General features: G+C 42.8%; 2 protein-coding genes across 4 annotated transcripts in view; both read right to left on the reverse strand.

Moving 5' to 3' along the window:
- Positions 1-1566, reverse strand: part of LOC115151588 (growth hormone-releasing hormone receptor-like) — a 57409-nt gene extending 55843 nt beyond the window's left edge. The window contains exon 1 of the mRNA XM_029695640.1: positions 1153-1566. Coding sequence (XP_029551500.1) covers positions 1153-1203 — 51 coding nt within the window. The 5' untranslated portion in view covers positions 1204-1566. The remainder of the gene's footprint in view (positions 1-1152) is intronic.
- A 1654-nt stretch (positions 1567-3220) lies between these two features.
- LOC115151587 (FYVE and coiled-coil domain-containing protein 1) overlaps positions 3221-25046 on the reverse strand; it is a 49704-nt gene continuing 27878 nt past the window's right edge. For all 3 annotated transcript variants that reach the window (XM_029695639.1, XM_029695637.1, XM_029695638.1), the window contains 6 exons: positions 17345-17574; positions 13777-13930; positions 12287-12379; positions 11830-12040; positions 6157-6266; positions 3221-5793 (listed from right to left, as the gene is read on the reverse strand). In XM_029695639.1, the coding sequence (XP_029551499.1) occupies positions 5721-5793; positions 6157-6266; positions 11830-12040; positions 12287-12379; positions 13777-13930; positions 17345-17574 (871 nt within the window). In that variant the 3' untranslated portion in view covers positions 3221-5720. The remainder of the gene's footprint in view (positions 5794-6156; positions 6267-11829; positions 12041-12286; positions 12380-13776; positions 13931-17344; positions 17575-25046) is intronic.

Below are 25046 nucleotides of genomic sequence, written 5' to 3' on the forward strand. Positions count from 1 at the left end.
AATAACTTAAATTATAATTTCCCTATGGGGGAGCAGGGCTTATTAGAAGACAATCAGTGTCAGCACAAACTCATTCATTATGGGGCTTTCGTGCCATGGATTTAATTACACCAATGAAAGACCCCTCCACACTCACACAAACACGCACGTACACAGACAAACATGCAAACGCACGCAAACACATGCACAGACACGCACTTAAAATTTGATATAGCTATCTCCTTGCAGTCTTTCAAATGTATTATAACGGGCTCATCACGCTCTAGCGACTCCTTGTGGCGGGCCGGTTGCCTGCAGGCTGACTCCGGTCATCAGTTGAACAGTGTTTCCTTCGACACATTGGTGCAGCTGTTTTCCAGGTTAAGCGAGTGGGTGTTAAGAAGTGTGGTTTGGCGGGTCATGTTCCGGTGGCTGCATGACTCGATCTTCACCTCTCCCGAGCCCGTTGGGGAGTTGCAGCGATGAGACAAGATCGTAACCACAAAATTGGGTAGAAAAAGAGGGTAAAAAAAAAATATATATATATATTTCGTTTTTATATACAGCTACATCAAAGTTTGATATTTAAAAAAAGGAAATAAAGGAATGCATGAAAGTGTACACTGAGGGTGGTGGACCATCCTTGATACACACTGGAAATTGTTGAGCATGAAAAACCCAGCAGTGTTGCAGTTCTTGACGCGAAGCTGTGAGCATGGCACCTAACCTGTTCAAAGGCACTTAAATATTTTGTCTTGCCCATTCACCCTCTGAATGGCACACATACACAATCCATGTCTCAATTGTCTCCAGGCTTAAAAATCATTCTTTAACCTGTCTCCTCCCCTTAATCTACACTAATTGAAGTGGGTTTAACAATAGACATCAATCAGGGATCATAGCATTCACCTAGATTCACCTGGTCAGTCTATATCATTGAAGGACCAGGTGTTCTTAATGTTTTGTCTACAGCGTATTTCTTCATCATACACGTGACATTTTAAGTTATCCAAAACATGTAGGCGATAACCTATTCTATATACATGCGTGTAACCTAATTGTCAATGCTCCCGCAGTTGTTTACACTTTTAGAGTCTAATGCATGCACAATACGGCCCTCAACATCTGTGTACAGTAAGTCATATTGTGGCAGAAAGCACTTCAAATACTCACAGATGGAGCCAAAGACGTCACGAAAATAATCCAATAGAGACGGACATGCATCTTGAGTGTTCGAAGCTGTTTGAATGCGTCAAATCAACTCAGCAAACCGTCCACTCTCACTGAACTGCCGTCTATTTAATTAAGTCTCCAATGACATGCGCTGAAGAACGTAGCGGAAAGCCTATCTCCCCACCACAGGGCGAGATGCATCTAAAACCATCTCTCCGCTGCGTTGGAGCCTGTGCGTTTCACCGGCGGTCGCACTACAAAGTCACATTACTGAAGCTAGAATCTGTTGGAAATTTGATTATCACAACTAACGCCACCCATGTAAACTTATATTATGGGTTTGCTGCGCTTTATGTGCGTTAAACCCAGTGTCCGATTGTGGTCCAGTCCTTTGTTGTGCATCATTGGACATTTCTGTAAGCGTGCTTGGGGGGTGTAATTAGGGCCATTTCCACTTTGGACAGATCACCAATAGACTGGGATGTACACAGTTGATTTTCCTCTTTATTTTAATCTTAGAAGTCATTACATACATTGACATTAAAGCACAATGCGCACTTAATTCACTGATGGCCTGGTAGCTCCGGCGCACACATCAATCCACATTTTCGCCTCATCTTGTTGTCACGGCTTCACCCAAGCTGAGTGGATGCGATAGTCTATGATTTCATGTAGGTAGGGGTACCAGAGCGCCAAGTCTAGGTCCAAAAGGCTCCTTAACAGCTTCTACTCCCAAGCCATAAGAAGACTGCTTAACAATTAACTAAATGGCCACCCCTCACCTACATGTACCAATTACCTCGACTAACCTGTACCCCATGCACATTGACTCTGTACCGGTATATAGCCACTTATTGTTATTTTATTGTGTTACTTTTTATTTTATTTTGTACATTTTTAATTTAGTAAATATTTTCTTAACTATATTTCTTGAACTGCATTGTTGGTTAAGGGCTTGTAAGTAAGCATTTCATGGTAAGGTTGTATTCAGCGCATGTGACAATTTTGGGGGGATTTGATTTGAAAACGCAACGGGAGTGTGCAGGGGAATTAGGGGGAGTCTATGCAAAAAGCTTCAGGGCTGAATGGAATTGGTTTTAACGCACCACACAAATCTATGTAGCTTACTCATGTAAGGCTTCAAATTACCACAGAGAGACATTGCAGGTTCCTCAGAAACCATTTTGGAATTGAGACTTTGAAAAACACTCTACGCATATAGAAAGAAAGGGCTACCTAGAACCAAAAAGGGTTCTGCCTGGAACCACAAAAAGCGCTCTGCCTGGAACCACAAAAAGCACTCTGCCTGGAACCACAAAAAGTGCTCTGGCTGGAACCACAAAAAGCGCTCTGCCTGGAACCACAAAAAGCGCTCTGCCTGGAACCACAAAAAGCACTCTGCCTGGAACCACAAAAAGCGCTCTGCCTGGAACCACAAAAAGCACTCTGCCTGGAACCACAAAAAGCGCTCTGCCTGGATTGAGTGTTGCCTTGTTAATGTCCAAAAGCGGAAGTCGCGGGTGATATGACCCATCACTATCTGTTCTACGTTTGTCGTGTCTAGACATGGTATTGAAATTAGTCTCTTATAAGTCCACTGTGTCTGCATTGTGACCAGAGTTCCTGGTGCCACCCTGTAAGCAAATTCTTTAACAGGTATTCTTTTAACATAAAATGTTTTAGAATTTTTTTTTACGACAATTATTGATGCCATAAGTCAATGGTGCTACCTGTCAATGGACAAGATACAATGGATCCTCTGGAGGTGGTAAGGAAGATCTGATCACAATCCATTTCTTAATTGAATACTTCTGTCTAAAACTGTGAGCACAATCAGAATGTGGACAAGATGCATGTTAAACCCAGTGCATGTTAGCAGCAGATATAAACGGGGCCAAAGACTTCCAACCTGGAACAGGTGTGAGGGGTTAGGAAGAGGAAGAAAGTGACATCATTAGTGACATCAACCTGGAACAGGTGTGAGGGGTTAGGAAGAGGAAGAAAGTGACATCATTAGTGACATCAACCTGGAACAGGTGTGAGGGGTTAGGAAGAGGAAGAAAGTGACATCATTAACAAACTTTATTTTAAAGTTGAACTGTACATGTTTTTACATCATAGTGACTGCATAGATAAAGAATAGGGTCATGTGGATTTCACTGAAGTCACATGATGCTGGTGGCAGACTCTTGAAAGCCCTCAGTTTGTTAATTAAAAATACATAGGATATCTTTCCCTGCACAATCTCTTTTACAAACACCAGAAAATACTATCAAAATACTATTCATTGTGACATTGTAAATCATTATCATTACTAAATTCCATCCAAAAGTGCAAAACTGTAGAGAAAAAAATGAGGCTTTGTACACAAATTGCATACATTTAGACCACTTATAAAATACAGAAGAAATGCTCCCAATAAAAATGGAAAACAGTTCTCTGCAAAAGCAGCATCCGATGTAGCTATTGAGCCCCATTGGTGTAGGTAGGGTGAAGTTGCCCCTAGAATCTGATCTTGGGCCAGTGTTGAAATTTTCCTCACTAAGGGTTAAGGTTATGATTGGGGGAGGGGAGGCTCATCCTAGATCTGTACTAAAGGAAAATTCACCCCAGAGCTTGCTTCATTAATGAAGAACATTGGTTGCCTCCTTGACTGATGGTATGACTGAGATGTCATTCCTTATTGCTTTCAGATACTATAATACATACAAAGGAAAATATCAACACCTAGGATCCTTATAAGAACAAAAAACGGAGGTCCTATTTATACACGGTATCTAAAATGTATGGCTATAACAAAATTCTAAAATCCCTTATAACGAAACATAACAAAATCATATTCCTATGATGGTATATAATCTATAGACCTGCTGTTATGCTCAATCCAGATCTTATCCAAAGAGACCTTACACAAACATAAGCTTGCCATGGTACACTACACTATGCCTTGAGGTGCTCAGGGAGGATAGCCTAAACACAAAACAAGTATAAGCCCTGGGCACAGCAGTGTATTCTCAAAGATACGGACTATAGCAAGAACTGGCTATGCAAAACACGTGTAAATCCGCACTTCGAAAATTGTAATTTTTAATCTTTAAAGTGCAGTTTTATGTGTCTTTTGTAATTAAAACATAAGTTCCCTTCAACATAATTCAAAACTATCTCCTATAGGCAAAAGTTGGCACTTGCTTTGTCAGTAAGTGAAATTGAGTTTATAGGTCACAGTAATAGATCATGTTAGTTGATAGTGTGCTATATAATATAACCTTGAAGTAATACAACCAAATTATTATGTTGCGGTTATCTTAATGAAATGATCATAAAACATTGTCTTTTGCCTCAAAACCATTTGAAAATTGATTTCTTAAACTATCCTTTTGGGATATAAATGCTCCCCATGTGCTTTTTACATGACAATAAATATTGCAGTCTTTCATTTGAAATCTTGAACTATGGAAAAACTTGAGGAAAGCCTATTAACGGTCGAAGAGAGTTCCTTTATAGTGTATGACCCATGAGTCTGAGTTCAATTCGTTTAAACAGAAGGCTTCAAAAGCTCCCACAGACACAAGAAATTGGTAGCAAAGCTTTCAATCTCTTGTATTACTTAGTGCCCATTTTCCCCCCACACAATTATCTTCCCTTCAGCCTGGCAGCATTTGAGGATGACACAAAGTAACTGCCTCCTCCTAAACACAATGTAGTCTAGCTGTACTTGTTTTTGTAACATTATTCATGTTTTTGTAGCATGAAAAAGATGCTATATTGTCCAGTATCCTCTGTATTGTCCTCTGTATTGTGATTACAATGTGAGCAGTTGCTCAATAAGTGTCATCTTACTTGTGGACACTGTGTTAGTCCATGATAGAAAACAATCATAGCTAATAACATTGTATAAATGTGTGCGCAATATCCTCTCTATCTCTGTTTAACAAGACCATGTAGTGAACTCATAAGGCTACCATTTTAACTCTTCACCTGTGGTTAAGATTTGAATTCCTGGTTTTCCTACAGATGTAGGATCTAAATTTGAGCCAGTTTGCTACAGCAGGAAAATAATCCTGCAGCAACAGAAAATGTGAATTATTATGTGGATTATAATTAGTGTGCATTTTTTTAGGGTTTGATACATTTTTGTAAGGGAAAATCAAGTCTGAAATGTAAAAGTGGAAATAACAAACTTTAGAAGCCTCTTTATGCCTCAAATACACAACAGGTTTTACATTTCCTGCATTTCATGAAAGTTCTCCTGCACGAGGGTAATCAAATTAAGACCCTACATCTGTACGTTTGTTTCACCACATACTCTATGTGAAGAGTCCATTAGCTCAAAACAACCACCATGTCTGCAGGGTGTTTGTGCTCTAACTAAAACATGACCAACACACTCAAAACATAAAAACATTAGTGTTAAAAATATACGGATCCTACAAAAACGTATTTTTTTTAAAATAAAAGAGCAAAACCAAACATAAAATACTGTAGTTGGTGGGGCATCCAGAAACAAATAAGCATTTGAGAAAAACAAACTATAACCTTCACCCTGCGTAAGAATCCATTATCCAGGCTTAGAAATCACTCCCATCGTATATAACCGTCTTCTCGATTGTCAAGTGGTAGAGGACTTTCTTTGAGATGAACCTGTCAGGGTTGTAGTGAAGAAATAGAACAATATAACATTTTGCAACAAAAATTAAACCCTCAGAAGCAACTTCATAGTACTGCAGTGCTTCAGAGAGCTGTCATCCTTCACCACAAGGGCACATGGGAACTGGAGACTGACTTGATTCTAGCAATAGATGTTCTACACAAGCACACTGCCATGAGAAGGTGGGTTTCAGTGTGTTCAAGGGTTTGAAGTGGTTACGGTTAAGAACGTGACTGTTTTGCCTATCGTTCGCTGAGAAGGGATAACGTTCTGCTCTACACAATCACACGGAGAGGTAAAGAGTTTTGACTGACTACAGGGTAATTCTAATAATAAAGGTATGTAGTGTATCATACCTTGAGAAGGAGTTGTCAAAGATGAGAGTGTAGAGACCAGGGTTCCTGACTTTCAGCTGGCCTTGGATGGTCTCTTTGTGAGAGTTACAGCGAGTCAGAGGAATCAGCACCTGAGAAGAGAACACCAGAATAAGTCAATGGATTCCTACCTTATAACACTCAGTGATAAATAATACTGTCGATGTGGAGCCGTTTATATTTGAGATATTAAAGTTCATGTTCAAAAAGAGGCCACAATCTTCAGTCTTGTTGTAATCTGATAGGTTAATTAAATTGGGAATTGGGGGAGCCTTTCTTTTAGGTGACCAATCGAAACCCAAAGTTATTTTATTGCTATTAAAATAGGCCATAGCTACGAATACAGAGTTTTAGCCCCCGCCCTCGACCGTCCCCTATGGAAACCTCTTTCTCAAAGCTAAGGGTCCGGATCACGTTCTCCTCATTTGTTATTTTACACACACACACTATGTTATTTTACACACACTATGTTATTTTACACACACTATGTTATTTTACACACTGTTATTTTACACACACTATGTTATTTTACACACACTATGTAGCCACAAGCCACTAGCCCGAGTTCCTGAAAAACAGAATGTAACTCCCTGCTTGAGTTTTAACCCCCCAATTAAATCAGACATAATGCAACGTAATGCGCGTCACAGCAAAAACATAAATAAAAAACAATGACAATAAGAAAATATTTATTTATTACACAACAAACATAAGAGGATAAAAAAAACATAAGAATAACAATAAAAACTGAAAGACAGAAAAACACCCTTTATTTACCTTTATTTAACTCGGTAAGTCAGTTAAGAACATATTCTTATTTTCAATGACGGCCTACCGGGGAACAGTGGGTTAACTGCCTTGTTCAGGGGCAGAACAACAGATTTTTACCTTGTCAGCTCAGGGATTCAATCTTGAAACCTTTCGGTTACTAGTCCGACGCTCTAACCACTAGGCCACCTGCCGACCCTAAGGAAAGGCAAAGCTAAAAAGGGGTGTTTTAAGATCTCAGGTTCTCTGGCAGGCTATTCCAGAGGCTGGGGGCATAGTAACTAAAGGCTGCCTCTCCATGCCTCTTGGTCCCCCTCAGGTTCTCTGGCAGGCTGTTCCAGAGGCTGGGGGCATAGTAACTAAAGGCTGCCTCTCCATGCCTCTTGGTCCCCCTCAGGTTCTCTGGCAGGCTATTCCAGAGGCTGGGGGCATAGTAACTAAAGGCTGCCTCTCCATGCCTCTTGGTCCCCCTCAGGTTCTCTGGCAGGCTGTTCCAGAGGCTGGGGGCATAGTAACTAAAGGCTGCCTCTCCATGCCTCTTGGTCCCCCTCAGGTTCTCTGGCAGGCTGTTCCAGAGGCTGGGGGCATAATAACTAAAGGCTGCCTCTCCATGCCTCTTGGTCCCCCTCAGGTTCTCTGGCAGGCTGTTCCAGAGGCTGGGGGCATAGTAACTAAAGGCTGCCTCTCCATGCCTCTTGGTCCCCCTCAGGTTCTCTGGCAGGCTGTTCCAGAGGCTGGGGGCATAGTAACTAAAGGCTGCCTTTCCATGCCTCTTGATCCTAGGCTTTGGGATAGTTAAAAGGCCAGTGCCAGAGGACCTGAGGAACCTACTGGTACATAACTTAAAAGCATGTCTGATATGTATTGGGGTGCACAATCGTGGATTGATTTAAAAACAGAAGAATCTTTAAATGAATTCTAAAACTCACAGGCAGCCAGTACAGAGACTTTAAAACCAGTGTAATGTGTGCTCTCCGTCGGGTCTTGGTCAGTACCGGTGCTGCAGCATTCTGTATGTTTTGTAGTTGACCAATGGCTTTTTTGGGTGGACCAGACAGGAGAGCATTACAGTAGTCAAGCCTGCTTGCAATAAAAGCATGGATAAGTCTATCTGTATCAGCCTGAGAGAGAAATGGCTGCACCTTGGCAATGTTCCTCAGGTGGCAAAACATTATTTTGGTCACAATCCTTATTTGTGATTCAAAATCAAGTTCAGAATTTAAAATATTTTTGGTTTGTTACATTTTACCTCTTTTCTCCCCAATTTTGTGATATCCAATTGATAGTTAGTCTTGTCCCATTGCTGCAACTCCCGTACAAACTCGGGAGAGGCGAAGGTTGAGAGCCATGTGTCCTCCGACAAACGACCCTGCCAAGCCGTAACTGCTTCTTGACACACTGCTCGCTTAACCTGGAAGCCAGCCGCACCAATGTGTCGGAGGAAACACCGTACAACTGGCGACCAAAGTCAGCGATTCTCTCTCTGTGCTTTGGCTCCAATAATAAGTCCCTCGATCTTGTCTTGATTTAGCTGGAGGAAGTTGTGAGCCATCCAAGTACTGTATTTAAATCACTAATGCGGTCTAATAATTAATCTGTGGAGCTAAAGTCCTCTGGTGACAAAGAAATGTAAAGTTGTGTATTGTCTGCATAGCCATGAAAATCAATGCCATGCTTTCTGATAAAGTTGCCAAGGGGTAACATATATAAACTGAACAGTACCGGACTGGACCCAAAATCAAACCTTGTGGAACGCCATGTGATATCTATTTTCACTGAGTTTTGTTCATCAAAGGTGACAAAAAACTTGCGACCGGTTAAAAAGGTCCTAAACCAATTTAGAAGTGGACCGAAGAGGCCAACCCACCTCTCCAGTCTGTCCAGAAGGACATCATGGTCAACAGTGTCGAATGCAGCACGTTAATCCAACATTACAAGGACAGAGAGCGTTTTGGCATCTGTGTTGGCTCTAAGATCATTTCCCACTTTAACTAAGGCTGTTTCTGTGCTGTGGTGGGCACGAAAACAAGATGGACATTTTTCTAAAATACAGATGGCACAAAAAAAATAAAAAATCTGTTTGAAAAACAATTTCTCCAGAATGGTGGGACAAGACCGTAACTACCAATTGGATACCACAAAATTGGGGGTGTAAAAAAATATATAATAATAATATTAAAGTTCACATGTCATGTTTTGACCTCTTATTTTTCAGAGTTCCCAGTTATCTTGAAAGCACCATAAAACTCATGGTAGGCAACCCTTCGCCAGCTCTTAGCTGTGTGAAGCTGGATTCAGTGCTCTTGCTTGCATTAAAACCAAATATCGATCCAGGTTGGATGTGACAGCAGAGATGAGGTGCGCACTGTCGACCACGCCCCCTGACTTTGAGAAGATCTGACACGACATGCATCAAGCACACCCATCTCATTAGTGGTGGTGAGATAAGATACATTACGTCAGACTAATTTGCGATTGACTGTCATATCCCCGCATTAAAAGTATGTGATCATGAGTTGAGAAGACAATCAGAAATACTGTTATAATGTTTTTCAATTCTCTGTCATTGCCCCAAATAATATTTTTTTTTTTTACATTGGCTGTTAATTACATCATTTTTTGGAAATGGGTGGGGTCTCGAACATTTTCAGATGTCAAAATGGGGTGGTAGTCCCAAAAAGTTTAGGAACCCCTGCTCTAAAGGGTTCCCTTTCACCTGTTACCATGGTTATGCATTTTGCTTTTCAGAATTCTTTCCATTAGAAGCATTTACATTTAGGCCTGTTCATAGTAGTGGTCGACCGATTATGATTTTTCAACGCCGATACCGATTATTTGGGGGACCAAAAAGGCCGATGCCGATTAATCGGCCGATTTTTTATATATATATATTTGTCCGATTTTTATATATATTTGTAATAATGACAATTACAACAATACTGAATGAACAATGAACACTTATTTTAACTTAATATAATACATAAATAAAACCTATGTAGTCCCAAATCAATAATGAAACATGCTCAATTTGATTTACATTTTGGAAAAACACAATGTTGGAGAAGAAAGTAAAAGTGCAATATGTGCCATGTAAAAAAGCTCAGAACATGAGAACATATGAAAGCTGGTGGTTCAATATTCCCAGTTCTTCAATATTCCCAGATAAGAAGTTTTAGGTTGTAGTTATTATAGGAATTATGACGCGTCGAATATTTCTCTCTATACCATTTGTATTTCATATACCTTTGACTATTGGTTGTTCTAATAGGCACTTTAGTATTGCCAGCCTAATCTCAGGAGTTGATAGGCTTGAAGTCACAAACAGCGCAGTGAAGCAAGCATTGCTAAGAGCTGCTGGCAAAAGCATTAAAGTTTGAATGAATGCTTACGAGCCTGTTGCTGCCTACCACCGCTCAGTCAGACTGCTCTATCAAATATCAAATCATAGACTTAATTATAATATAATAAACACAGAAATACATGCCTTTGGTTATTAATATGGTCAAATCCGGAAACTATCATTTAGAAAACAAAACGTTTATTCTTTCAGTGAAATACGGAACCGTTCCGTATTTTATCTAACGGGTGGCATCCCTAAGTCTAAATATTACTGTTACATTGCACAACCTTCAATGTTATGTCATAATTACGTAAAATTCTGGCAAATTAGTTCACAACGAGCCAGGCGACCCAAACTGTTGTATATACCCTGACTCTGCGTGCAATGAACGCAAGAGAAGTGACACAATTTCCCTAGTTAATATTGCCTGCTAACATTAATTTATTTTAACTAAACATGCAGGTTTAAAAAAAAATACTTCTGTGTATTGATTTTAAGAAAGGCATTGATGCTTATGGTTAGGGACATTCGTGCAACGATTGTGCTTTTTTTCGCGAATGACCTTTTGTTAAATCATCCCCCGTTTGGCGAAGTAGGCTGTGATTCAATGATAAATTAACAGGCACCGCATTTTTTATATGCAACGCAGGACAAGCTAGTTAAACTAGTAATATCATCAACCATGTGTAGTTAACTAGTGATTATGTGAAGATTGATTGTTTTTTATAAGATACGTTTAATGCTAGCTAGCAACTTACCTTGGCTCCTTGCTGCACTTTCGCGTAACAGGTGGTCAGCCTGCCACGCAGTCTCCTCATGGAATGCAATGTAATCGGCCATAATCGGCGCCCAACAATGCCGATTACCGATTGTTATGAAAACTTGAAATCGGCCCTGCCGATTAATCGGTCAACCTCTAGTCCATAGTTAATTCCCTGGTGTGTAATGGACTACCTGAGCTGCACCAAGCTGCTTGCTCTACTTTGGGTGAAAGGTCAATAAAGAGTTCTGTTCTCAGCAGGGGGAGCTCCTCTCTCATTTACACTGCTCCCGGGTGAAGCTTCCCCTAGGTACAGATTTAGAATAATCTTTCCGTTCCCAATCCAGAATTGAAACATTCGTTTGGGAAATGCAAAACTGACCAAAGATCAGCTTCTAGGGGCGACATCATCCTACACTATTTAGACTCAACGAGGGTTATTATTTACTACTGGGATCATCTACAGCAACAGTTCTCCTAATCACGGCCCTGGAGAGCTACAGGCCCAGTACTCACACAGTATGTATCAAGCGTCTCCCAGTAGGAATGCTGATTTAGGATCAGTTTAGCCTTTTAGATCATAATGAACAAGCTTACATGGACAGGGCTGGGTGATCCTAGATCAGCACTCCTACTATGAAACACTTGATTTATAAAGCCCCTGATTCAACTAATCTTAGTCTTGATGACTGCACAAAATCCTGCTTGTACCTCCAATAGCTCTTTAGGTCCAGGGTTAGTGACTGACCACTGGTCTAAGAGCGGAGCTGGTCCGTAGTGGTCCTACCTTGGACTGTTCCACTGGGACGTCGGCGGTCTCACGGTACACCACGCTGAAAGAGATGCTCTTGGGCTCCGAGGAGAACACCCAGCTCACGGTAGGCCCGCAATCGACCACGGCGATGTTGATCACGCTGTAGCAACTGGATTTGACAAAGAGCTCTCGGGAGCCATCGCCAAACTGAGAGATGTCTTCGATGCTGAGAGGGACAACCAGCCTGGAAACACAACCAGATAGCAGAGGAAGAGTAGGCATTGATTTGACTGAGATTTCAACTTGAGTTTTCACACACAATACACTGCCAGTCTTGGCCAGGATTTGGTGTAGTGATTAGGATAGGTGTTATGGAAAAAGGAAGTACTGGCAGAGGAAGCTGTAATGGTAGTGCTTTTATTTCCAACATACATGTGTGTGTGATTGTGTGTGTGCAAGTGTGTCTGTGCGCGCAAGGTTCTAGACTCACGTGACTTCTCCAGACTTGAGAAGGGTGATCTCTGTGTCCTGCACAGTGGGTACATTCTCTTCCGGGTCGTCTGGGGACACTGCTCCTGTATCTCTGCAGGTCGAGGGTCACATGACAAAAGACGGTGTTGATTTACCACAAAGCTCCTCATAACCACATACCTACTGTGCCTATTGGCTAATTAACACTATGGGACTGACCAGAACCATACTGTGCTGTGCTGGACCACGTTTTGCTTTCACATTGTTCTTTCCAGCATGGCTCTAGTATTTATGGTGGATATGTAACCTGGCCCAGTACAGCTAGGCTTGGCTCAGCTTGGCTCCTGTGAAACCTGGCCCAGTACAGCTAGGCTTGGCTAAGCTTGGCTCTAGTGTAACCTGGCCCAGTACAGCTAGGCTTGGCTAAGCTTGGCTCCAGTGTAACCTGGCCCAGTTCAGCTAGGCTTGGCTAAGCTTGGCTCCAGTGTAACCTGGCCCAGTACAGCTAGGCTTGGCTCCAGTGCAACCTGGCCCAGTACAGCTAGGCTTGGCTCCAGTGCAACCTGGCCCAGTACAGCTAGGCTTGGCTCAGCTTGGCTCCAGTGTAACCTGGCCCAGTACAGCTAGGCTTGGCTCAGCTTGGCTCCAGTGTAACCTGGCCCAGTACAGCTAGGCTTGGCTCAGCTTGGCTCCAGTGTAACCTGGCCCAGTACAGCTAGGGCTTGGGTCCGTAGGGGGATCGACTTGATCACCAGAAGGATACAAAGTGAAAGTATGACAAATAATGTGTTTTTTTGATAACGACACCCCTCACAGACAAGGGTCAAATCAAGCCGAAGCATTATCTGAGATTAGATAATGGGAGATGATGATATAAGAAATCACACTTGTAAATCTGGATGTCTTAAATCACACCTCTGGATGCATAAACTCACAGTCATTTTCTCTCCCATTGTTTACTCCTGGGTTTCTCCTTGGTTTGCTCATGCCTTCCATTTACAATCATTTCAGCAGCGGGTGTTCATAAATGGAAGGCAGCAGAATGTGTGAAGGTCACACTGAACTTTTTGTCTTTCAGAGATTTGAGAGAATTTGTCATGACTTTGTCATGACTGTTTGAGAGAGAGTTTGTCATGACTGGACACTTGGACTGTACAGCTAGGCTTGGCTCAGGTTTGACTTCCTGTTATGGGCATGTTATAGGCATAGGTTTGACTTCCTGTTATGTCTTATGTATCTCTTATGAAGGCTTTATGAATGTATACATAAGAGGCTACAGTAAGTGTTACAGGTACAGGTATCCATGTGCTGTGCTGTGCTGTGTGTGTGTGTGTGTGTGTGTGTGTGTGTGTGTGTGTGTGTGTGTGTGTACATACACATTTGTGTGTGTGCGCGCGCGGGCGTATCCATTTGTGTGTTTACGCACGCGTATGAACGTACGTGCATGTGTGTACGCACGTGTGCGTGTTTTATTTGGCTAGGTATCTGTCCACGTCTGGTTGTACTCACATGTCTAGCGCCCCCAGTGGCCGTGCGTCCTGTTCGCCCTCCAGTGAGCCCCCTGTTGTTTGGGACAGTGAGTCGCTGTCGTAGGTCCCGTTCACTTCCTCCTGTGTGATGATGTCATAGGCTACGTCATCAGACTTGGCGCTGGGGTCCGACACTGCACAGGACACAGGACGTCAAACCAGTCATGTACCTGTAACACTTACTGTAGCCTCTTATGTATACATTCATAAAGCCTTCATAAGAGATACATAAGACATAACAGGAAGTCAAACCTATGCTATTCTATACCAGACAGTCATACACCTTTTACACAGAGAAAAGCCATTGTTATGATCACATTGTGTGTTCATGTACAACAGATTGTGATCACCAAGGCTTTTCACTTGATGTATTTACCAGCCTGTCTACTATCCTCAGGGGTAGACGCAGAGGTAATGTTCCCGGTACGGGGACCTCCTATATATTCAATTACTTCTTTTTTTATATGGGCATAATCATAGAATTACATATAAAATCACTATTCATTTAATAGGATCTTTATGGGTCTAATAGTGAAGATATGTTGTTTAACTTTGAAAATGTATTAGCCTACCTTTTAATGTGGCATAAACACAACCAGTCATGATGTTTTTATCTGATTGTCAAACAATTACTTCAAAAGCTTGCCTGACGACTCAAACTGAATTATTCTGCTGCATTATGTTCACTAGATTCTTTAGTTCGCTAGATACTTTTTGTGGCGACTTCAAAATGTGGGGTGTTGTGCAAAACAAAGTCATCAGAGATTGGATCATCTCTAATCAACTAGAGTATCAAAGTTCTGGCTCTGGCCCAACCCATCAGTTTCTGGCACCAATCAGAACAGTTAGAATGTGTTTGCGTTCCAGAAATCGTTGGGGAGGTACTCAGATCCAGACTCATTGCGGAGAAGAAACTAACGTCCGTGGGTGTGGCATAGCGTTTGGCCGTAGCAAGGAGTTTGGGTAGCCAGGCAACATGTAGGCTACCTGCACCCGTTATTCAGAGACGGTGGAACGATAGGCGGTGCAGGAAAAAAAAAAAGCTTTTAAGCCTCATTTAGATATTTTTCTGCTTATAATTTCGGACATTTGGTAGACTATTTCTCAGTCAACTTGTTAGTCTATAATTAGATACATGCAGCTTGTCTTCTGTCATTACTTGATGCTTGTCCAGAATATTAAATAAAGCCTTGATCACCAGAATAATGTCATACATTTATAGAATGATCAATGCATCATCAACAATCTAGTTGACATCAGTAAAGTTTTATCTTTCATTTCTGCTTCTCTCACGGAAAGAGGCCATTTAGGGACCAGGGGAATTTCAAAAGTTTGACTGGTTTTAAGGAAATGAAAAGCTGTGAAAATGATCCAAAATCTTTCTGATAGTATTTCAATTGGTCTTGCATGCATATTTTATGTGGATAAAAATTAAATACTGTCAGCTTTTATGTCGAAATTGCATATTTAGCCTACACAACAGTCCCCAGATTCACAAAATCTCTCTTAAGAATACATTTCTTAACTGCCATTTTTTTCCTTTAAATGTAGACTTATGAAGAAAGTTAAGCAAAGTTTATCTTTCTCAAAACGGTTATTGGAAATGTTTTTGCGTTATTTGTAATGCTTCTCCTTAAGCAAAAAGTTAAGAAGAAATACGATTCTTGAAAATAAAGTTGGATTTGTTCTTGGAAATGTTTTTAATTCCAAGATAGCTAAACCCTTCTCTTAAACTCAGGTCAGTGAGAGAATAAGCATCAAAGCAATTTAACATGTTTAATTCACTTAGAAACTTTATCTAAAAGTTTCAGTATTGATTCTTTTAACATTGATTAGGTTTTAGAACTGTAATCTCAGTAGGAAATATGCTAACATGATTGCCATTGCTAGCTAGATAGCTACATCGGTTGCCTAGCGACAATGATCTTAAGAAGATAGTTAAGAAGTTCATAGGAAGATATTTGAAAAGTTTGTAAGAACATCATGAAATCTTAAAATATTGTTGAGGATTTGCACTTTATGAACTATCTTCTCAACTCGATTTCTTCTTATTTGTTTTTTTTAATAAAAAAGTGTTTTGTGAATCTGGGCCCAGGGCCCATTTGGTCTATCATTTTATTCTACAGGAGTTAACATTATAATAAGCTACATGTGAGGCCTACAGTCAGTGTGCAGACTTCAATGACTATTCCAACTATTAGGCTATTCCACTCTAATATAAAAGTTTTATGAATGACATTCGGTGATTGTCAAGTCTATTCAGTAATTTGTCATGCGACTGACATGTGGTAATGATAGATAGTGTAATAGCCTACAGTTTTCTTGGAATCTATGTTTCAATTATTGTGATAGGCTCATGTTTTACCGGTACGGCGTAACCCCACTATTTATTTTGCCGGTCCCGGACCGTTCCGGCTAACTTTCACACTTGCCGATCTTGTCTGCCAGATTTCAGAACTGTGATGATGATGATGATGATGTCATTGGGATTTGTTGTTACGCTTTGTAACTTTCCACAAAATAACTGCTCTTTAGGGACTATAAAGATTTCTTGAAATGTAATTTCTCTAGTAGTCGTACAGTTTTGACTTCCCAGTACCATGTTGTGACAAAACAATGCCAATGACTGCCAACGCAATCTCCGCTGCGAGTTTTGTCATTTTGAAATGAAAGCAGTAAAGCAGAATGGAGATTAAGAAATTAGAATTAAAAGTGTTTCCCTTTTTGCTCAGAACAAGGTAAACCCCTAGAATCAATCACATTTATAAAGTCCTTTTTATATCAGATGTCACAAAGTGCTATACAGAAACCCAGCCTAAAACCCCAAACAGCAAGCAATGCAGATGTAGAAGCACAGTGGATAGGAAAAACTCCCTAGAAAGGCAGGAACCTAAGAAGAAACCTAGAGAGGAACCAGACTCTGAGGGGTGGCCGGCACCCCACATCACTTTTTGTACATAGTCCCCCCCCCATTTTAGGGGACCAAGAGTATTGGGACAAATTCACTTATATGTGTATTAAAGTTGTCAAAAGTTTAGTCTTTAGTCCCATATTCCTAGCACACAATGACCTCATCAAGCTTGTGACTCTACAAACTTGTTGGATGTATTTTCTGTTTGTTTTGGTTGTGTTTCAGATTATTTTGTGCCCAATAGAAATGAATGGTAAATAATGTATTGTGTCATTTTGGAGTCACTTTTATTGTAAATAAGAATAGAATATGTTCCTGAACACTTCTATATTAATGCGGATGCTACCATGATTATGGATAGTCCTGAATGAATCATGAATAATGATGAGTTACAGAGGCATAAATATCATACCCCCAAAAATGCTAACCTCCCCTGTTATTGTAATGGTGAGAGATTAGCATGTCTTGGGGGTATGATATAAAATGCTAACCTCCCCTGTTATTGTAATGGTGAGAGGTTAGCATGTCTTGGGGGTATGATATAAAATGCTAACCTCCCCTGTTATTGTAATGGTGAGAGATTAGCATGTCTTGGTGGTATGATATTTATGTGTTTGCATATGTGTGTACATCTCACCTTTAACCCTGGGAGTGGGTTTGTAGGGGGCTGGTTCTGGGGGTGAGTGAGGCCCAAAACTGGGGGGAGGTGGCTGGGTATCGGAGGGGCTCAGCTCACCCTCGGTGAACCTCTCCACCACAGCGCTGTGCTGAGAGTAACACTCCCTGCAGCAACGCTCCTTCTTCCCACTGTGCTTGGTCATCACAAAGTTGTTACTACAGTAGTAGCAGAAGGCGCGTCCACACAGCCTGAAACAAGAAGAGAACGTACCACAGTATCATATCACTGTGGAACATTCACCCAAAACCTGAAACCTCTCAGATTTCTCAATTTCTGGAAACTATTGTATCACAGTTCAAGGTTAGCAATAGAGCGGATCACCTTTTCACTCAACATCAATTCAAGAGTTACATTCAAATTACCAGTCAGACCGAAGTCTGTGGAAGCCACGATACAAAAAAAACAAAGTCACTGACTCTCTCTGACATGTCCAGTCAGCTCTAAAAGCAATAAAAGCACTACCATTACAGCTTCCTCTGCCAGTACCTCAGTTACCTCGACACCAGTGCACCTGCACATTGACTCTGTACCGTAACACCCTGTATATAGCCTCCACATTGACTCTGTACCGTAACACCCTGTATATAGTCTCCACATTGACTCTGTACCGTAACACCCTGTATATAGCCTCCACATTGACTCTGTACCGGTACCCCCTGTATATAGCCTCCACAGTGACTCTGTACCTGTACCACCTGTATATCGCCTCCACATTGACTCTGTACCGTAACACCCTGTATATAGCCTCCACATTGACTCTGTACCGTAACACCCTGTATATAGTCTCCACTTTGACTCTGTACCGTAACACCCTGTATATAGCCTCCACATTGACTCTGTACCGGTACCCCCTGTATATAGCCTCCACAGTGACTCTGTACCTGTACCACCTGTATATCGCCTCCACATTGACTCTGTACCGTAACACCCTGTATATAGCCTCCACATTGCCTCTGTACCGTAACAACCTGTATATAGTCTCCACATTGACTCTGTACCGGTACCCCCTGTATATAGCCTCCACAGTGACTCTGTACCTGTACCACCTGTATATAGCCTCCACATTGACTCTGTATCGGTACTCCATGTACAGTGAGGGGAAAAAAAGTATTTGATCCCCTGCTGATTTTGTACGTTTGCCCACTGACAAAGAAATGATCAGTCTATAATTTTAATGGTAGGTTTATTTGAACAGTGAGAGACAGAATAACAACAAAAAAATCCAGAAAAACGCATGTCAAAAATGTTATAAATTGATTTGCATTTTAATGAGGGAAATAAGTATTTGACCCCCTCTCAATCAGAAAGATTTCTGGCTCCCAGGTGTCTTTTATACAGGTAACGAGCAGAGATTAGGAGCACACTCTTAAAGGGAGTGCTCCTAATCTCAGTTTGTTACCTGTATAAAAGACACCTGTCCACAGAAGCAATCAATCAGATTCCAAACTCTCCACTATGGCCAAGACCAGAGAGCTCTCCAAGGATGTCAGGGACAAGATTGTAGACCTTCACAAGGCTGGAATGGGCTACAAGGTCATCGCCAAGCAGCTTGGTGAGAAGGTGACAACAATTGGTGCGATTATTTGCAAATGGCAGAAACACAAAAGAACTGTCAATCTCCCTTGTCCTGGGGCTCCATGCAAGATCTCACCTCGTGGAGTTGCAATGATCATGAGAACGGTGAGGAATCAGCCCAGAACTACACGGGAGGATCTTGTCAATGATCTCAAGGCAGCTGGGACCATAGTCACCAAGAAAACAATTGGTAACACACTACGCCGTGAAGGACTGAAATCCTGCAGCGCCCGCAAGGTCCCCCTGCTCAAGAAAGCAAATATACATGACCGTCTGTAGTTTGCCAATGAACATCTGAATGATTCAGAGGACAACTGGGTGAAAGTGTTGCGGTCAGATGAGACCAAAATGGAGCTCTTTGGCATCAACTCAACTCGCCGTGTTTGGAGGAGGAGGAATGCTGCCTATGACCCCAAGAACATCATCCCCACCGTCAAACATGGAGGTGGAAACATTATGCTTTGGGGGTGTTTTTCTGCTAAGGGGACAGGACAACTTCACCGCATCAAAGGGGCGATGGACGGGGCCATGTACCGTCAAATCTTGGGTGAGAACCTCCTTCCCTCAGCCAGGGCATTGAAAATAGGTCGTGGATGGGTATTCCAGCATGACAATGACCCAAAACATACGGCCAAGGCAACAAAGGAGTGGCTCAAGAAGAAGCACATTAAGGTCCTGGAGTGGCCTAGCCAGTCTCCAGACCTTAATCCCATAGAAAATCTGTGGAGGGAGCTGAAGGTTCGAGTTGCCAAATGTCATCCTCGAAACCTTAATGACTTGGAGAAGATCTGCAAAGAGAAGTGGGACAAAATCCCTCCTGAGATGTGTGCAAACCTGGCTGCCAACTACAAGAAACGTCTGACCTCTGTGATTGCCAACAAGGGTTTTGCCAACAAGGGTCAAATACTTATTTCCCTCATTAAAATGCAAATCAATTTATAACATTTTTGACAAGCGTTTTTCTGGATTTTTTTGTTGTTATTCTTTCTCTCACTGTTCAAATAAACCTACCATTAAAATGATAAACTGATCATTTCTTTGTCAGTAGGGAAACATACAAAATCAGCAGGGGATCAAATACTTTTTTCTCTCACTGTATATAGCCTCCACAGTGACTCTGTACCGGTACCCCCTGTATATAGCCTCCACAGTGACTCTGTACCGGTACCCCCTGTATATAGCCTCCACAGTGACTCTGTACCGGTACCCCTGTATATAGCCTCCACAGTGACTCTGTACTGGTACCCCCTGTATATAGCCTCCACAGTGACTCTGTACCGGTACCCCCTGTATATAGCTTCCACAGTGACTCTGTACCGTAACACCCTGTATATAGCCTCCACATTGACTCTGTACCGGTACCCCCTGTATATAGCCTCCACAGTGACTCTGTACCGTAACACCCTGTATATAGTCTCCACATTGACTCTGTACCGTAACCCCTGTATATAGCCTCCACATTGACTCTGTACCGTAACACCCTGTATATAGTCTCCACATTGACTCTGTACCGTAACACCCTGTATATAGCCTCCACATTGACTCTGTACCGTAACACCCTGTATATAGCCTCCACATTGACTCTGTACCGTAACACCCTGTATATAGCCTCCACATTGACTCTGTACCGTAACACCCTGTATATAGCCTCCACAGTGACTCTGTACCGGTACCACCTGTATATAGCCTCCACAGTGACTCTGTACCGTAGCACCCTGTATATAGCCTCCACAGTGACTCTGTACCGTAACACCCTGTATATAGCCTCCACAGTGACTCTGTACCGTAACACCCTGTATATAGCCTCCACATTGACTCTGTACCGGTACCCCCTGTATATAGCCTCCACAGTGACTCTGTACCGTAACACCCTGTATATAGCCTCCACAGTGACTCTGTACCGTAGCACCCTGTATATAGCCTCCACAGTGACTCTGTACCGTAACACCCTGTATATAGCCTCCACATTGACTCTGTACCGTAACACCCTGTATATAGCCTCCACAGTGACTCTGTACCGTAACACCCTGTATATAGCCTCCACAGTGACTCTGTACCGTCACACCCTGTATATAACCTCCACATTGACTCTGTACCGTAACACCCTGTATATAGCCTCCACAGTGACTCTGTACCGGTACCACCTGTATATAGCCTCCACAGTGACTCTGTACCGTAACACCCTGTATATAGCCTCCACATTGACTCTGTACCGTAACACCCTGTATATAGCCTCCACAGTGACTCTGTACCGTAACACCCTGTATATAGCCTCCACAGTGACTCTGTACCGTAACACCCTGTATATAGCCTCCACAGTGACTCTGTACCGTAACACCCTGTATATAGCCTCCACAGTGACTCTGTACCGTAACACCCTGTATATAACCTCCACAGTGACTCTGTACCGTAACACCCTGTATATAGCCTCCACAGTGACTCTGTACCGTAACACCCTGTATATAGCCTCCACATTGACTCTGTACCGTAACACCCTGTATATAGCCTCCACATTGACTCTGTACCGTAACACCCTGTATATAGCCTCCACAGTGACTCTGTACCGTAACACCCTGTATATAGCCTCCACAGTGACTCTGTACCGTAACACCCTGTATATAGCCTCCACATTGACTCTGTACCGTAACACCCTGTATATAGCCTCCACATTGACTCTGTACCGTAACACCCTGTATATAGCCTCCACATTGACTCTGTACCGTAACACCCTGTATATAGCCTCCACATTGACTCTGTACCGTAACACCCTGTATATAGCCTCCACATTGACTCTGTACCGTAACACCCTGTATATAGCCTCCACAAGGACTCTGTACCGTAACACCCTGTATAGAGCCTCTACAGTGACTCTGTACCGTAACACCCTGTATATAGCCTCCACAGTGACTCTGTACCGTAACACCCTGTATATAACCTCCACATTGACTCTGTACCGTAACACCCTGTATATAGCCTCCACAGTGACTCTGTACCGGTACCACCTGTATATAGCCTCCACAGTGACTCTGTACCGTAACACCCTGTATATAGCCTCCACAGTGACTCTGTACCGTAACACCCTGTATATAGCCTCCACAGTGACTCTGTACCGTAAAACCCTGTATATAGCCTCCACATTGACTCTGTACCGGTACCCCCTGTATATAGCCTCCACAGTGACTCTGTACCGTAACACCCTGTATATAGCCTCCACAGTGACTCTGTACCGTAACACCCTGTATATAGCCTCCACAGTGACTCTGTACCGTAACACCCTGTATATAGCCTCCACATTGACTCTGTACCGTAACACCCTGTATATAGCCTCCACAGTGACTCTGTACCGTAACACCCTGTATATAGCCTCCACAGTGACTCTGTACCGTAACACCCTGTATATAACCTCCACATTGACTCTGTACCGTAACACCCTGTATATAGCCTCCACAGTGACTCTGTACCGGTACCACCTGTATATAGCCTCCACAGTGACTCTGTACCGTAACACCCTGTATATAGCCTCCACATTGACTCTGTACCGTAACACCCTGTATATAGCCTCCACAGTGACTCTGTACCGTAACACCCTGTATATAGCCTCCACAGTGACTCTGTACCGTAACACCCTGTATATAGCCTCCACAGTGACTCTGTACCGTAACACCCTGTATATAGCCTCCACAGTGACTCTGTACCGTAACACCCTGTATATAACCTCCACAGTGACTCTGTACCGTAACACCCTGTATATAGCCTCCACATTGACTCTGTACCGTAACACCCTGTATATAGCCTCCACATTGACTCTGTACCGTAACACCCTGTATATAGCCTCCACATTGACTCTGTACCGTAACACCCTGTATATAGCCTCCACATTGACTCTGTACCGTAACACCCTGTATATAGCCTCCACAGTGACTCTGTACCGGTACCACCTGTATATAGCCTCCACAGTGACTCTGTACCGTAGCACCCTGTATATAGCCTCCACAGTGACTCTGTACCGTAACACCCTGTATATAGCCTCCACATTGACTCTGTACCGTAACACCCTGTATATAGCCTCCACAGTGACTCTGTACCGTAACACCCTGTATATAGCCTCCACAGTGACTCTGTACCGTAACACCCTGTATATAGCCTCCACAGTGACTCTGTACCGTAACACCCTGTATATAGCCTCCACAGTGACTCTGTACCGTAACACCCTGTATATAACCTCCACAGTGACTCTGTACCGTAACACCCTGTATATAGCCTCCACAGTGACTCTGTACCGTAACACCCTGTATATAGCCTCCACATTGACTCTGTACCGTAACACCCTGTATATAGCCTCCACATTGACTCTGTACCGTAACACCCTGTATATAGCCTCCACAGTGACTCTGTACCGTAACACCCTGTATATAGCCTCCACAGTGACTCTGTACCGTAACACCCTGTATATAGCCTCCACATTGACTCTGTACCGTAACACCCTGTATATAGCCTCCACATTGACTCTGTACCGTAACACCCTGTATATAGCCTCCACATTGACTCTGTACCGTAACACCCTGTATATAGCCTCCACATTGACTCTGTACCGTAACACCCTGTATATAGCCTCCACATTGACTCTGTACCGTAACACCCTGTATATAGCCTCCACAAGGACTCTGTACCGTAACACCCTGTATAGAGCCTCTACAGTGACTCTGTACCGTAACACCCTGTATATAGCCTCCACAGTGACTCTGTACCGTAACACCCTGTATATAACCTCCACATTGACTCTGTACCGTAACACCCTGTATATAGCCTCCACAGTGACTCTGTACCGGTACCACCTGTATATAGCCTCCACAGTGACTCTGTACCGTAACACCCTGTATATAGCCTCCACAGTGACTCTGTACCGTAACACCCTGTATATAGCCTCCACAGTGACTCTGTACCGTAAAACCCTGTATATAGCCTCCACATTGACTCTGTACCGGTACCCCCTGTATATAGCCTCCACAGTGACTCTGTACCGTAACACCCTGTATATAGCCTCCACAGTGACTCTGTACCGTAACACCCTGTATATAGCCTCCACAGTGACTCTGTACCGTAACACCCTGTATATAGCCTCCACATTGACTCTGTACCGTAACACCCTGTATATAGCCTCCACAGTGACTCTGTACCGTAACACCCTGTATATAGCCTCCACAGTGACTCTGTACCGTAACACCCTGTATATAACCTCCACATTGACTCTGTACCGTAACACCCTGTATATAGCCTCCACAGTGACTCTGTACCGGTACCACCTGTATATAGCCTCCACAGTGACTCTGTACCGTAACACCCTGTATATAGCCTCCACATTGACTCTGTACCGTAACACCCTGTATATAGCCTCCACAGTGACTCTGTACCGTAACACCCTGTATATAGCCTCCACAGTGACTCTGTACCGTAACACCCTGTATATAGCCTCCACAGTGACTCTGTACCGTAACACCCTGTATATAGCCTCCACAGTGACTCTGTACCGTAACACCCTGTATATAACCTCCACAGTGACTCTGTACCGTAACACCCTGTATATAGCCTCCACATTGACTCTGTACCGTAACACCCTGTATATAGCCTCCACATTGACTCTGTACCGTAACACCCTGTATATAGCCTCCACATTGACTCTGTACCGTAACACCCTGTATATAGCCTCCACATTGACTCTGTACCGTAACACCCTGTATATAGCCTCCACAGTGACTCTGTACCGGTACCACCTGTATATAGCCTCCACAGTGACTCTATACCGTAGCACCCTGTATATAGCCTCCACAGTGACTCTGTACCGTAACACCCTGTATATAGCCTCCACAGTGACTCTGTACCGTAACACCCTGTATATAGCCTCCACATTGACTCTGTACCGGTACCCCCTGTATATAGCCTCCACAGTGACTCTGTACCGTAACACCCTGTATATAGCCTCCACAGTGACTCTGTACCGTAGCACCCTGTATATAGCCTCCACAGTGACTCTGTACCGTAACACCCTGTATATAGCCTCCACATTGACTCTGTACCGTAACACCCT

This window comes from Salmo trutta, chromosome 17 (genome assembly GCF_901001165.1).
Source record: "Salmo trutta chromosome 17, fSalTru1.1, whole genome shotgun sequence".
NCBI lineage: Eukaryota > Metazoa > Chordata > Actinopteri > Salmoniformes > Salmonidae > Salmo > Salmo trutta.